At 32.0% G+C, this 15,214-nt stretch overlaps 1 protein-coding gene across 1 annotated transcript in view; it reads left to right on the top strand.

The window, feature by feature from the left end:
- LOC123704367 (probable multidrug resistance-associated protein lethal(2)03659) overlaps positions 1 to 15,214 on the top strand; it is a 53,313-nt gene that overhangs the window by 20,161 nt on the left and 17,938 nt on the right. The window contains exons 3-13 of the mRNA XM_045652720.1: positions 1,443 to 1,505; positions 1,756 to 1,832; positions 2,806 to 2,908; positions 3,895 to 3,999; positions 9,151 to 9,253; positions 9,996 to 10,227; positions 10,987 to 11,143; positions 12,091 to 12,447; positions 13,034 to 13,184; positions 14,027 to 14,188; positions 14,971 to 15,100. Coding sequence (XP_045508676.1) covers positions 1,443 to 1,505; positions 1,756 to 1,832; positions 2,806 to 2,908; positions 3,895 to 3,999; positions 9,151 to 9,253; positions 9,996 to 10,227; positions 10,987 to 11,143; positions 12,091 to 12,447; positions 13,034 to 13,184; positions 14,027 to 14,188; positions 14,971 to 15,100 — 1,640 coding nt within the window. The remainder of the gene's footprint in view (positions 1 to 1,442; positions 1,506 to 1,755; positions 1,833 to 2,805; positions 2,909 to 3,894; positions 4,000 to 9,150; positions 9,254 to 9,995; positions 10,228 to 10,986; positions 11,144 to 12,090; positions 12,448 to 13,033; positions 13,185 to 14,026; positions 14,189 to 14,970; positions 15,101 to 15,214) is intronic.

Here is a 15,214-nt window from a genome sequence, read left to right as displayed (position 1 = left end):
GAATGCAAATTCGGTGTTTTGCTAATTATTGATAATCATTGAATTCGTTTTGAAATAGCCTGTACTTTGTAATTTTTAGTGTTATAGACATTTATAAAATGTGGTGCTCATTTTTTTGTAATGAATCATCCCGCTAACGCTATTGTATTTTCGTTGTTTTATTTCAAGTGAACACCTATACAATTTTGTCACGAGCTGCCTCTGGCCTCTGGGTGAAATAAACAAGTCAAATGATTTTTGTTCTAATTGTATTTTGGTAGTAGTTTGTTTAGAATTTACATTACCATTGTTTAATTTTTACCTACTATATTTTACTAAAAGTCGAGTGCGTCGAAATCGTAAATATCTTTTTCACCTTCCTGGTTTTTTTCCATAGTAAATAGTGTTTTAGATTTGTTGTTGTATGAATAATTATTCTTACTTGTTGGTCATGAAATGTATATATTGAAATAATTTACTTTTACAAATCATTAGTGATATTAGTTTTGAGTGAAAATGCTTGGATCAGCATAATATTATATCATAGGTATATGCTACTTCAAATACATGTTTTGATAAAAAAAACAATAGTGTAATGTAATAAAATAAAACTGCGTTTTATTGTAATCAATTTTGACATTATTTATTTCCCAAAATTACAACAAAATAGTTTACGTCAACAAATATAACTTTTATTTTTATAACAATCCTACTTCCTACTAATGCGAAAGTTTGTGAGGATGTGTATCATGTGTGTGTTTCACGCAAATACTACTGAACCGATAACAATGAAATTTAGCACACATATAGAACGTAACTTGGACACATTGAATGGGTTTTATCCCGGAAATCCCACGGGAACGGGAACTATGCGGGTTTTTTTTTTAAATGCGGGCGGAAAGCTAATCGTTCCTAATATAGACCGTAGCAGGTGGCGTTTTGAAGTTTTGTCTACCCATACAGAAAAATGGAAAACTTGTTTTAGATTCACGCCATCTAGAGTTAAATCTTTATAATTTTTGTATACGTCTGTGTTTCACGATTCACGCCATCTAGACTTAAATCTTTATCATTTTTGTATACGTCTGTGTGTGTAAACGACCCTGTATGCAATGACAGATGTTATAATGCATTTTTTTACCGAATCGGGTGGATTTTAAGGCAATGATATGACATATTTCAATAAAATATAATATTCAGTAACCGCCATGACTATTCCTACGACTTTAAGGTTTTCCAATTACGCAAAAACTCAAATAAACTAGAAATGTAGAATTCAGCGCCATCTAGCGGAACATTGGCTGGGAACAGATCGTAGCAATCACCTTAACAATTATTTTATTACTTTTTCTATAAAGTTTGGCTTTTTGAACATTTTTTATTTGTATTCAGTCATTTTTCCGTTTATGTTAGTGAAAAAAATATTGAGCTATTCTCTAACAAGATGAATATAATCATTCTAGGTACACACGTCCAATCTTCGAGAAGGGCAGAAAAGGGCAGCTCAGTATATCAGATGTTTACAGGTGAGACATACATATTTTTGTTCTTTAGGCACTTTGAGAGTAAAATTTCAAGATCGCATCATGGCAATACCGTCACGTCATGGACGAAGGCGAGGCTTTGAATATTGCAAAAGAAGTTTCACTTCTGACACGTGTGTTCGGCACACGTTCTTTTTTATGTGGTACAATGTTTGTATACCTAATAGGTAATTATTTACATTATTTTGTTTTTGTTATGTTTTTTTTTAAATTATTTTATTATATATTGTAGATGTTCACCAGGCCACAGGGCGGCCCCGCGCGGTGACGTCATGAGCGAAAAGTGGAGAGAGGAAATTAATAAGCAAGGTGACTTAAATTAAATGTATAACTTTTCTAGCTTTTATGCCTATTAATATGGAGTACTAGATTTCCACCCTTGGCTTCGCCCGCGTTTTCAAAGAAAAACCCGCATTACTCCCGTTCCGGTGGGATTTCCGGGATAAAAACTAGCCTATGTCTTAATCTGGGTTTTCAGCTACCTACATGACAAATTTCATTGTAATCGGTTCAGTAGTATTTGCGTGAAAGAATAACAAACATCCATACATCTATCCTCAACGCGCTTGAAGAAGTTTCACTTCAAAAATAATCCTTAAAATCGGTTCACCTTGTCCAATGTTCTGAGGTAAAAAAACACAAAAAAATACAGTCAAATTGAGAACTCCGCTATTTTGTAGTCGGTTGAAAACAAATAATAAATCCATACTAATATTATAAATGCGAAAGTAACTCTGTCTGTCTGTCTGTCTGTCTGTTACTCAATCACGCCTTAACTACTGAACCAATTTGCATGAAATTTGGTATGGAGATATTTTGATACCCGAGAAAGGACATAGGCTACCTTTTATTGCGAAATATGTACCACGGGCGAAGCCGGGGCGGACTTCTAGTTAGTAATAAAATAAAGATATACATAAACAACCTAAATAAAAAAGGCTTAATTTACATTTAAAGATTACATGAAAAACTTAATTACTGTTTATTGTCACTTAATTTATAAGTGTTTTAAGTGTGTTAAGGTAAACGATAATAATTTAATTAACATACTTTAAGTACATTTAATATTATCTAGTTAATAACTATCTGTGCCCCGCGGTTTTACCCGCAGTGCTTCGCTACTGTTGGTTTTGACGTGACGATATTAGCCTATAGCCTTCTTCGATAAATGGGCTAATTAGCGAAAGACTTTTTCAAATCGGAACAGTAGTTCCTGAGATTAGCGCGTTCAAACAAACAAATTCTTCAACATTTAGTATAGATTAATATGTTTTTTTTTCAGATAAGACGAGGAAGCCGTCTCTATTGCGATGTATTATAAGAATATATGGTCTCAAATTTATAATAGCTAATGTTTTATTTGCCATCATTGATACCTCGCTTAGGTAAGATTTTTTTTAAGGCCTTTTCAAACTAGAGCGGTATCCTCGTGGTCTAAGTATCCGAGATCTGCTGTACTCGGTCCGAGATCGGTACCCGATTAGAGTCTCTACAATATACTACGTAAGAGATTTAATCGCGTGCCATTGGGATACCGCTACTCATGGCGGTAGCGGATACCGCTCTAGTTTGAATAGGCCTTTAGTAAGGCTTTAATTAAATCGAGCAAATGCTGTATTATAAACAACTAGACTCACAATCGTCTGAAAATTCGATAAAAATTCGTCAAAAATGTCCGAGCGCTGTTGTATAAAACATTCATTGAAATTAACACCTTGTTTCGTTGCAGTAATGTTCAAAGTCGATTGTTTCGCTCATAAGAAAACTCTGCCTAATACACGCGTAAGCAGAGTTTTGCTTCAGACAATTTTTGAACATGATTTTCAGTCAAGTTGTTTATTATACGCCAGTCGCCAATAGATATAGACAACTTATCACTACATAGTATAAAACAAAGTCACTTTCTCTGTCCCTATGTCCCTTTGTATGCTTAAATCTTTAAAACTACGCAACGGATTTTGATGCGGTTTTTTTAATAATAGTGATTCAAGATGAAGGTTTTAGTATATAATTTATTATGTTTTAGACAAAGCGGGCGAAGCCGCAGGCGGTAAGCTAGTAGTTTATATTGTAGAACTTTGTAGTAGTCCCCCACCCTGCCTTTCTAATTCAATCATACAAATTTGAATTTAATAACACCCTTAAATAACATTGAACTATTGATCGATTTTTCTTGCTGATTCTTTTCAGCATTAGCGATATTCCGAATATGTTTTAGTTTTAATAAACACTTCGTTTATTGATAAGTTGAATGAAGAAAACGATCAAAACAGTTTTGAGTTTCGAGTTTAAATTGTAATTACAATAATTTAGAATTTAATTAATTTAGAAATAAAACTTGTTTTATACGTATTTATTGTTTATTTTTCAGAATATTAACACCAATGTGCCTCGAAGGGTTGATCCACTACTTTTCACCGTCACACGCGGGCGTGACAGTCACCGAAGCATATTTATACGCTATGGGGGTAGTTGGGTAAGTAGAAATGAAAAATAATAATTTTAAATTATTTCTTTCTTTCATTTACAAATGTAAATGACTACATAGTCTTAAAATAATTTGTGATTGGAACACTCTTAGTAAGCAAATATAATGCTTGTGTCAGGAGATTCCGCTCTTCCTCTCTCTTAAAAACTATTATACTACCTTCTCTACTTCATTATATACTACCTTCTCTCTTTAAACTATTATAGAAAAAAAATAATACGATTGAATACAATGCATATAAGAAAAACAGAAGAAAAACATATAAGAAAAACAGAATCTAGACACGCGGCAGCGTGTCAAGCCGAGTTCAAGCGAAGAGAACTGGCGAGCAGCAGCCGTGTGTATATTTACACGAACCATTTCGAGCCACTTTTCACCCCCTTATAACTCGAAAACTATTTAAGTTATATAAACCAAATTTGGTACATATCAAGAGGACCTCAAGATAAACAAGAACCTTAAATTTCATAAATACAGATTAAACAGTTGCGTAGATATTAATATCCAAAAATCGCAATTTTTAAGACTGACTGACTTATAGACATATACAAAACCTAACCCACTTCCAGATGACCTAGAAAGTTCAAATTTTGTAATCAACTAGGTAATAGTGAGTGTACAAAGGAAAAAATCAGAAAATACTGAATTTATTTGTATTTAATTTTTTTTTCAATGACATAAATTTTGTTTGTATGGAAAAATGGAAAAGTTTAAAAAAATAGAAAATACTTAGTATATTCACCTTACTAGTCTTAAAAAATAGATCAAAACTAATCAGTGGCCGAAAAAAATTTTGAAATCCATCAATAAATGACTGAGATATAGATTATTGAAGTTTACATATTTTAGGACGAAACATCTGTAGATTCGAAGCGCCTCTGACATCACACTCACTCGCGCTAGTATCGCTAGGGCGGATTACTTCGATTGCATGATTTCTTTATTCAAAACTGTTATTAAACGTAAAATAAAAGAAAATTGTAATAAAAATATTGCCTTTATTGCTCATACAGTTAAAAATAATATATAATTTTACATATTCACATTTATTTATTCTTTATTTATGAGTGTTTAGTTTAGTTTTAATTTCAGTGTAAATAAATAAATAAATAAAATCTTTATTTTGCTTTAAACATGGTATTCAATGGTGATACAATTATATTAATAAAGCACAAACATGTTTAGCTAATACAAGCATGCAAAAATAATTACCATAAATGGTGTAATGGAAGAAGGCTTCGTCGAAGGTCGAAATGATTTAATTTGCGTAACTAATATTAATATGAGTGAAACATCTTCAGGCGCATATAGAAAATAATACTAAACAAACCATACAGAGAAACCGCAAGAAAAAAAAATCGTATATAAAAAGTATTATATTTATAAAGTAAATCAAATTTCTTTTTTTGGCAAATTAAGTCAACGATTGAACTCGGCTCCAATTTTTACATTTATGTTTTTGGTGGGATATCATTACTTTTTGTACAGAAAATTACTCTGCAAATTTGATTTACTTTATAAATATTTATATACGATTTTTTTTCTTGCGGTTTCTCTGTATGGTTTGTTTAGTATTATTTTCTATATTTTCTTGTATGTTATGAATGTCAGCGCACATTGCCCCGTCATTATCTGCAATTTTTTAAACTCGTTTTCTGTTTAAAAGATTACATGATTTTCTAAACATCCAGCGTGAATTTGTACACACACTATTACCAAGATGCAAAGATCGTTGTAGAAGAATCGTCGCCTTACTCCATGACGTTACGGTATTGCCTTGACGCGATCTTGAAATTTTACTCTAAACGCGCCTAAAGATGTTTCACTCATATTAATATTACGCAAATTAAATCATTTCGACCTTCGACGAAGCCTTCTTCCATTACACCATTTATGGTAATTATTTTTGCATGCTTGTATTGGCTAAACATGTTTGTGCTTTATTAATATAATTGTATCACCATTGAATACCATGTTTAAAGCAAAATAAAGATTTTATTTATTTATTTATTTATTTACACTGAAATTAAAACTAAACTAAACACTCATAAATAAATGTGAATATGTAAAATTATATATTATTTTTAACTGTATGAGCAATAAAGGCAATACCTATTTTTATTACAATTTTTTTTTATTTTACGTTTAATAACAGTTTTGAATAAAGAAATCATGCAATCGAAGTAATCCGCCCTAGCGATACTAGCGCGAGTGAGTGTGATGTCAGAGGCGCTTCGAATCTACAGATATTTCGTCCTAAAATATGTAAACTTCAATAATCTATATCTCAGTCATTTATTGATGGATTTCAAAATTTTTTTCGGCCACTGATTAGTTTTGATCTATTTTTTAAGACTAGTAAGGTGAATATACTATTTTCTTTTTTTTTAAACTTTTCCATTTTTCCATACAAACAAAATTTATGTCATTGAAAAAAAAAATTAAATACAAATAAATTCAGTATTTTCTGATTTTTTCCTTTGTACACTCACTATTACCTAGTTGATTACAAAATTTGAACTTTCTAGGTCATCTGGAAGTGGGTTAGGTTTTGTATATGTCTATAAGTCAGTCAGTCTTAAAAATTGCGATTTTTGGATATTAATATCCCACCAAAAACATAAATGTAAAAATTGGAGCCGAGTTCAATCGTTGACTTAATTTGCCAAAAAAAGAAATGAGATCTAAATGTGTGCCAAGTTCTGCAGACAGTCCAGAAATTTATTTACAAAGATGTATTAAGTTCTTAGGTTGACTGAAAACTCAATTGTTTTATTTTCCCTTAGAGAACAATGTTTATTCCAAAATATAACTTTTTTAATTTGAATAATATAATTATTTTCACAAAGCAAACAACTAATGACCTATTGAACCCCATAATTTGATGAGGCTAGTTTTACATACCTACTGTTTATATTTTGTGAGGTTCTAAAAACTAGCCTCATCAAATTATGGGGTTCAATAGGTCATTAGTTGTTTGCTTTGTGAAAATAATTATATTATTCAAATTAAAAAAGTTATATTTTGGGATAAACATTGTTCTCTAAGGGAAAATAAAACAATTGAGTTTTCAGTCAACCTAAGAACTTAATACATCTTTGTAAATAAATTTCTGGACTGTCTGCAGAACTTGGCACACATTTAGATCTCATTTCTTTTTTTGGCAAATTAAGTCAACGATTGAACTCGGCTCCAATTTTTACATTTATGTTTTTGGTGGGATATTAATATCCAAAAATCGCAATTTTTAAGACTGACTGACTTATAGACATATACAAAACCTAACCCACTTCCAGATGACCTAGAAAGTTCAAATTTTGTAATCAACTAGGTAATAGTGAGTGTACAAAGGAAAAAATCAGAAAATACTGAATTTATTTGTATTTAATTTTTTTTTTCAATGACATAAATTTTGTTTGTATGGAAAAATGGAAAAGTTTAAAAAAAAAGAAAATAGTATATTCACCTTACTAGTCTTAAAAAATAGATCAAAACTAATCAGTGGCCGAAAAAAATTTTGAAATCCATCAATAAATGACTGAGATATAGATTATTGAAGTTTACATATTTTAGGACGAAATATCTGTAGATTCGAAGCGCCTCTGACATCACACTCACTCGCGCTAGTATCGCTAGGGCGGATTACTTCGATTGCATGATTTCTTTATTCAAAACTGTTATTAAACGTAAAATAAAAAAAAATTGTAATAAAAATAGGTATTGCCTTTATTGCTCATACAGTTAAAAATAATATATAATTTTACATATTCACATTTATTTATGAGTGTTTAGTTTAGTTTTAATTTCAGTGTAAATAAATAAATAAATAAATAAAATCTTTATTTTGCTTTAAACATGGTATTCAATGGTGATACAATTATATTAATAAAGCACAAACATGTTTAGCCAATACAAGCATGCAAAAATAATTACCATAAATGGTGTAATGGAAGAAGGCTTCGTCGAAGGTCGAAATGATTTAATTTGCGTAATATTAATATGAGTGAAACATCTTTAGGCGCGTTTAGAGTAAAATTTCAAGATCGCGTCAAGGCAATACCGTAACGTCATGGAGTAAGGCGACGATTCTTCTACAACGATCTTTGCATCTTGGTAATAGTGTGTGTACAAATTCACGCTGGATGTTTAGAAAATCATGTAATCTTTTAAACAGAAAACGAGTTTAAAAAATTGCAGATAATGACGGGGCAATGTGCGCTGACATTCATAACATACAAGAAAATATAGAAAATAATACTAAACAAACCATACAGAGAAACCGCAAGAAAAAAAATCGTATATAAATATTTATAAAGTAAATCAAATTTGCAGAGTAATTTTCTGTACAAAAAGTAATGATATCCCACCAAAAACATAAATGTAAAAATTGGAGCCGAGTTCAATCGTTGACTTAATTTGCCAAAAAAAGAAATGAGATCTAAATGTGTGCCAAGTTCTGCAGACAGTCCAGAAATTTATTTACAAAGATGTATTAAGTTCTTAGGTTGACTGAAAACTCAATTGTTTTATTTTCCCTTAGAGAACAATGTTTATTCCAAAATATAACTTTTTTAATTTGAATAATATAATTATTTTCACAAAGCAAACAACTAATGACCTATTGAACCCCATAATTTGATGAGGCTAGTTTTACATACTGTTTATATTTTGTGAGGTTCTAAAAACTAGCCTCATCAAATTATGGGGTTCAATAGGTAATTAGTTGTTTGCTTTGTGAAAATAATTATATTATTCAAATTAAAAAAGTTATATTTTGGAATAAACATTGTTCTCTAAGGGAAAATAAAACAATTGAGTTTTCAGTCAACCTAAGAACTTAATACATCTTTGTAAATAAATTTCTGGACTGTCTGCAGAACTTGGCACACATTTAGATCTCATTTCTTTTTTTGGCAAATTAAGTCAACGATTGAACTCGGCTCCAATTTTTACATTTATGTTTTTGGTGGGATTTAAGAAAATCTCTGTGTGTCTATTTATGTGTGTGTTATTTATATGTTTATAGACATAAAATCAAATATCAACTGACTACCAAACTAGATAAATCACAAAATTTTAGGTGATGATGGCTTCTTCGATAATGAAATAAAGAGATTATGTATTAATTTTTTTTTTCAGTTTTATGGCCATAAACGCAACTTTAATGCATCCAATGTTGTTATTGTTGTTGGATTTGAGTATGAAGATCAGAGTCGCTTGTTGTTCGTTGATATATAGAAAAGTAAGTTGTTTTTATTTACTAGAACTCTATTTTTTCAAGTCGGTTAAAGGTAACGTAGAATTTTTATTATGGAATAATATTTTTCATAGATATATTGTTTTGGACTAGTATACAAAATTTTATCACAACAAATTACGAATTGAAAGTTTATATATATTACTAGCTTACCACCCGCGGCTTCGCTCGCTTTCTCTAAAACGATTTGAGATTTAAATTACCCTATCTCTCAAGTTGGATTGAACTGCACATGGTGTGCGAATTTTATTATAATCGGTTAAGTAGTTTAGGAGTCCATTGAGAACAAACATTGTGACACGAGATTTATAATTATATATTAAGATTATGTACTTATACTTATACTTTATTATTTTTCACATTTATGAGCTGCTATAAAACTAAAAATTATCATTACAAGTTTATATCATACTAGCTTCCGCCCACGACTTTGTACGTGCATCCCCGTTTTTCCCCGTTCCCGCAAGAATTTCGGGAAATCCTTTCTTAGCGGATGCCTACGTCCTAACATCTACCTGCATGCCAAATTTCAGCCCGATACGTCCAGTGGTTTGGGCTGTGCGTTCATAGATCACTATATCAGTCACCTTTGAGTTTTATATATATAGATGCAGAAAATACATAGTTACAGTTACAATTTAAAACACTGTAAGTGTTATTTGTTTTTTTAGCCTGTTTTTTTCCCAATAAAAAAAAACAACCAATCCATCATTAAATTATTTTTCAGTTGCTCCGTCTAGATCTAACCGCCGGGGGCAAAGCCTCCGAAGGCCTAGCGGGCCACGTGGTTAATCTATTAACAACAGACGCCCAAAGATTCGACATGGCTAGTATCTTCATGATGGACCTTGTAAGAACACCTATCGAGAGCATAATCATCGTCTATCTGATGTATAGGCAAATAGGCGTATCTTCGATTATTGGAGTCGCCTTTCTGCTCATGTTTATACCGCTACAAGGTGAGTTTGAAGCACGTAGAATAGATAATTGGACTCACAATCACGTAAATAGTGAAAAAGTGTTAAATATTGTCCGAAGCAAAACTCTACTTACACATGTATTAGGCAGAGTTTTATAGGCCCTTTAATAGAATTTGAACGTTACTGCCACGAAATAGAATGCTCATTGCAATGAATGTTTTATGAAATTTCTCGGATATTAATTGACAAGCTTTTAAAAGGCGATTGTGAGTCTGGTTGTTTATAAAATGTCAATGTTTTTATTGTTTTTATTTGTTGTGTATAATTTACCTAGTATAGCATTTAGTAGATTACTCCTTTCAAGAATTTATATTACATTCTATGCTTAAATTGATAAAATACATCAGAAATTAGTTTTTTAAGTGACAATACTATCAACAAGTAGTAAATAAGGATTTAAATTTCAAGTATTCTAGTAGGTTTTTTTTATGTAATTAATTATTTTCCTGTCCCTTCATCGAAAAATTCAAGTTGAAATGTTTTTGTCAAATAGATAATTTTATCGGCTATTGGACCGTTTGGGCTGAATGCTTTGACATACCACTGTGATATAAGCATCCGCTTAGGGAACAAACGATTCTCGTTTTATTTTTAAAAAATTATGACGGCCATTTTACTCATTAGGTTAAGTAATTTCGGTATCAGTTTAAAGTTTTTTGACACACACGTGCACACTTAACGATTACACCCTGTATATACATGCATATTGCATATTATAATTGCTTGATACTTTTTCAGGTTACCTCGGCAAGATATCGAGTCGTCTCCGTCGTCAGACCGCCGTACGGACGGACAATCGTATTCGGCTAATGAACGAAGTTATACAGAGTATAGAGGCTATTAAAATGTTCGCTTGGGAAAACGCGTTCGCTGGTATCATTGGGCAGGCGAGAAAGTGAGTATAGTTTAAAATAAATACATAAATAATTGGCAAATCGCGTAGATCGTTATCTGATTGTATTTGGGATATAAAATTAGCATGTTATATATATCGGTATTATTAAATTTGGCAAAAATGTTGATATACCTAGTGTGTTAAGTGTTAATTTAGTGTCTGTTAAGTGTACCTTAGTGTTTAAGTGTAGTACTTCACTATCATTACATAGTATAAAACAAAGTCGCTTTTTCTGTCCTTATGTCCCTTTGTATGCTTAAATCTTTAAAACTATGCAACGGATGTTGATGTGGTTTTTTTTAATAGATAAAGTGATTTAAGAGGAAGGTTTTTTTATATAATTTATAAGGTTTTAGACAAAGCGGGTGAAGCCGCGGGTGATAAGCTAGTTGGATAATATAAAATAAACAACAAAAAACTTGACAATTTTTCAACCATTTAGGTAGGTATTAGTTAACTTTGGGTAATAAATATTAAATATAATAATATAAAGGTATTAAATTAGTATAGAAGCTATAATCACCAAAGAAAAACATACATACACACATACAATACTCAAAAAACATAATCCTCCGTCTGACGCTGCAGTCGGTAAATAAATGATAATGCAAATAACACATGTGTTGTAACATAAGTTAAATAACAGAATAAATATAGATCGTTATCTGATTGCATTTGTTTGTCTCAAATGTTTCAGTAGTTTATCAGTTTACATGATGTCACAAATCTTATTTAATAATTAAATAAATATTTAACATGATTTAAAAATGGCTATAACTAACTGTTCCAAATATTTTCAATATAATAAAGCTGGACTAAAAATTTTAAGGTCGCGTCATGGAATAAGGCGACCATTCTGGTATCTTGCCAAACAAGTTTCACTTCTGATACGTGTGCTCGGCACTATTTTTGGTTTATTTACTACATTGACGATTATTTCTTTACAGGAAAGAAATGAATGTAATCAAGAAAATGTCCTGGCTGCGGGCCGTTATGATTTCATGCGTCAAACTCAACACCAAAGTCGCCATTTTCCTCAGTATTATTGCCTTTATCTCATTCGATAATGATTTGACAGCCGCGAAAGTATTTGTAATATTCTCCTACTATGAAATGTTGAAATATACACTAGTCGATTTTTTGCCACTGGCAATAACGTTCACGCTAGAAGCGTATGTCAGTGTGAAAAGGATGGAAGAGTTTTTAGTGTTGCCAGAGGTTGAGAATCAAGATGGCGTCGATTTGGTTAATATAGATAAGGAGGAGGTTAAGAGTAATGGCGTGTTTGAGAAAATTGGGAATGGGTAAGTTTCTTCCAGGTTATTCTGTAAGTAATAGTTATGTTATAAAATATTTTGTTTTATCTTTGCTGGACGTTTAAAAGGCATAATCTCTTTTGATAAGACTTTTATTTATTGGAAGTTAAAGAAAATCTGTATAATGATGGGTATCTAAAATAGCCCATGTTTTAACAAGTTAATCTAGGGAAATTTTATTTTCAAATAGCAAGAATTATTTTTTTGTTAAATATTCCATTTTATTTTCTAGGGTTTGATTTTACGCGAGTATTATACATTTAGAAATTAAAGACTTTTTAACGGATTTTAAACGCGATTTAATCATTATATTATTTTCGCGTGGTCACGGGGAGACAGTCTCCCCGTGACCACGCTCGCTGTAAAGTGTTCGAAGCGTCGGGAAAATAATATAATGATTAAATCGCGTTTAAAATCCGTTAAAAAGTCTTTAATTTCTAAATATTCCATTTATCCAGAAAAACTAATAAAACATGACGCTTAGAGCAATATCATCGGAACATCGATGGAAAATGTAGCAAAATGACAGAATTACTAATTTCTCAATTTTTATACATTCTTATTATATTTTCAGCCAACAAGCATACATAAAATCTGATTCAAACTTGGATCAGCTCAAACCGGACTACTTGGTCAGTCTAAAAGACTTTACAGTACATTGGAAGAATGCTGAAGATGAACAACTTGATAGAAAAATACCCGCATTGGCGGATATTAACATAACAGTAAGTTGGCTAAGTTACGCCCTTAGTACACCGACGCATGTGCGGCAGCGAAACAACGAAAAATCTGTCAGTAGTATGGCAGGTTTTCGCATATGATATGTCTCACTCTAGCACATAGATATATGAAATAGTTGCGTCCTTGTCAGTATTGTTTCGCAAGGAACTGCGAAATGGCCATTACACAGACGTTTAAGTTTCGCTAGTTTCGTATTATACGCAATTGGACACGCAGATTATAAAAATACGTACAAAAAAGAGGTAGCATGGAGAAAACTTCAAACATGGGGAAAATTTGGTATATCATTGCGAAAAAGTTGCGAAAACATTGCTGTGTACTAATGTTCCGCAGATATTTCGCTACGCAGTAGTTCCGCAGAGATTCGCTGCCGCATAGGAATGCGTAGGTGTACTAACGCCCTTAGAGGATATGTTGGCTAAGTTAGGGTTAAGTTATGGGTCAGGTTTTATAGGTTCTTATTATGTTCTGTGTAACTAATCTATTAGTTAAATGCTACATAATTACATAATATTATACATATTTGGGCATTGCACATCTTATTTCACTGGTTGATTTTTTAACTGGCAAGTAAGAATTTATTATTTCAATGCTCTTGGGGCGTATATGTATAATTATGTTTTTAATACGAAACAATGTTTGTTACAGTAAGTGAAAAATAAATAAAGAAACAGGAAATGTATGTGGAGTGGCTTAGCTACATTTATTTCAAAGAGAAAACATTTTAAAGACTACCTACAAATTTCCAATTTAAAATGTCCACTTGTAGAAGTTAGTTACAACTTTTAAAACTAGTATTAACCAGTTTATTCTAATTTTATTCCAGATAAAACCAGAAACGCTAACAGTGATCGTCGGTACGGTGGGCGCTGGCAAATCCACATTAATTCAAGCCATTCTAAAAGAATTAACACCCAGCAGTGGTGTGATGTCCGTTAGAGGGAATGTCGCGTACGCGGCTCAAGATCCTTGGTTATTTGATGCTTCGGTAAGTTAATATTAATATTCGTAAAGAAAAAACTTAAAAAATTGCCGAAGAAAAATGTGCAAAATTCTAATATATACACACCCGTACGCACAAACGCACACACACACGCAGGTAAACGCACACATTAAAAAAGCAATACCTTTTTGGTGTGATGTTGAATAGAGACAATATTGCGTACGCGGCTCATCGATGCTTCGGTAAGTTATCCCAAAATGTTGGTAAGCGCATAACTTGAGAACGGCTTAACCGATTTCGTTAATTCTTTTTTTATAATATTCCTTGAAGTTCGAGGATGGTTCTTATGTAGAGAAAACGTGAATATATACCACGGGCGAAGCCGGGGCGGACAGCTAGTTATAAATACATATAACTATTAACTAGCTGTTCTCCGCGGTTTCACCCGCAGTGCTCCGCTCCTGTTGGTCTCAGCGAGATGATACATAGCCTTCCTCGATAAATGGGCTATCTAACGCCGAAAGAATTTTTCAAATCGGACCAGTAGTTCCTGAGATTAGCGCGGTCAAACAAACTCTTCAGCTTTATAATATTAGTATAGAGTATAGATCAATTTGGTCCTTCGAGTCATAATAACTATTCATTAATTGAAACTGATATTTTTTGTTTTATGGCATTCAAATGCTTTATAAATATAAATTCATAAAGAATAGAAAAAATTCGATCACGAGAATGACGAAATGGCGCGAAAGGATGCGGGTTCGAGTCTCGCCTCGTGATCGAATTTTTTCTATTCTTTATAAATTTATATTCATTAATTGTTACAGGTTCGTCAAAATATCCTGTTTGGTCAAGACATGGATCTACGTAGATACAAGCAAGTCCTCAAGTGTTGCCAGCTTAAAACTGATCTGGAAATATTGCCACATGGCGATAAAAGTGTTGTTGGTGAAAGAGGTATAGTGGAGCCAATTTAATAGGCAACATTTGACGTCTATCAATTTTATCTTCGCAGGGAAGTAACCTGCCTAAAAACATCGATTAAAGTGAATTTATCGACTATGCATTAAT

The sequence above is a fragment of the Colias croceus genome, chromosome 29, assembly GCF_905220415.1.
Source record: "Colias croceus chromosome 29, ilColCroc2.1".
Classification (NCBI taxonomy): Eukaryota; Metazoa; Arthropoda; class Insecta; order Lepidoptera; family Pieridae; genus Colias; species Colias croceus.
This window is presented reverse-complemented; position numbering and strand designations above follow the sequence as displayed.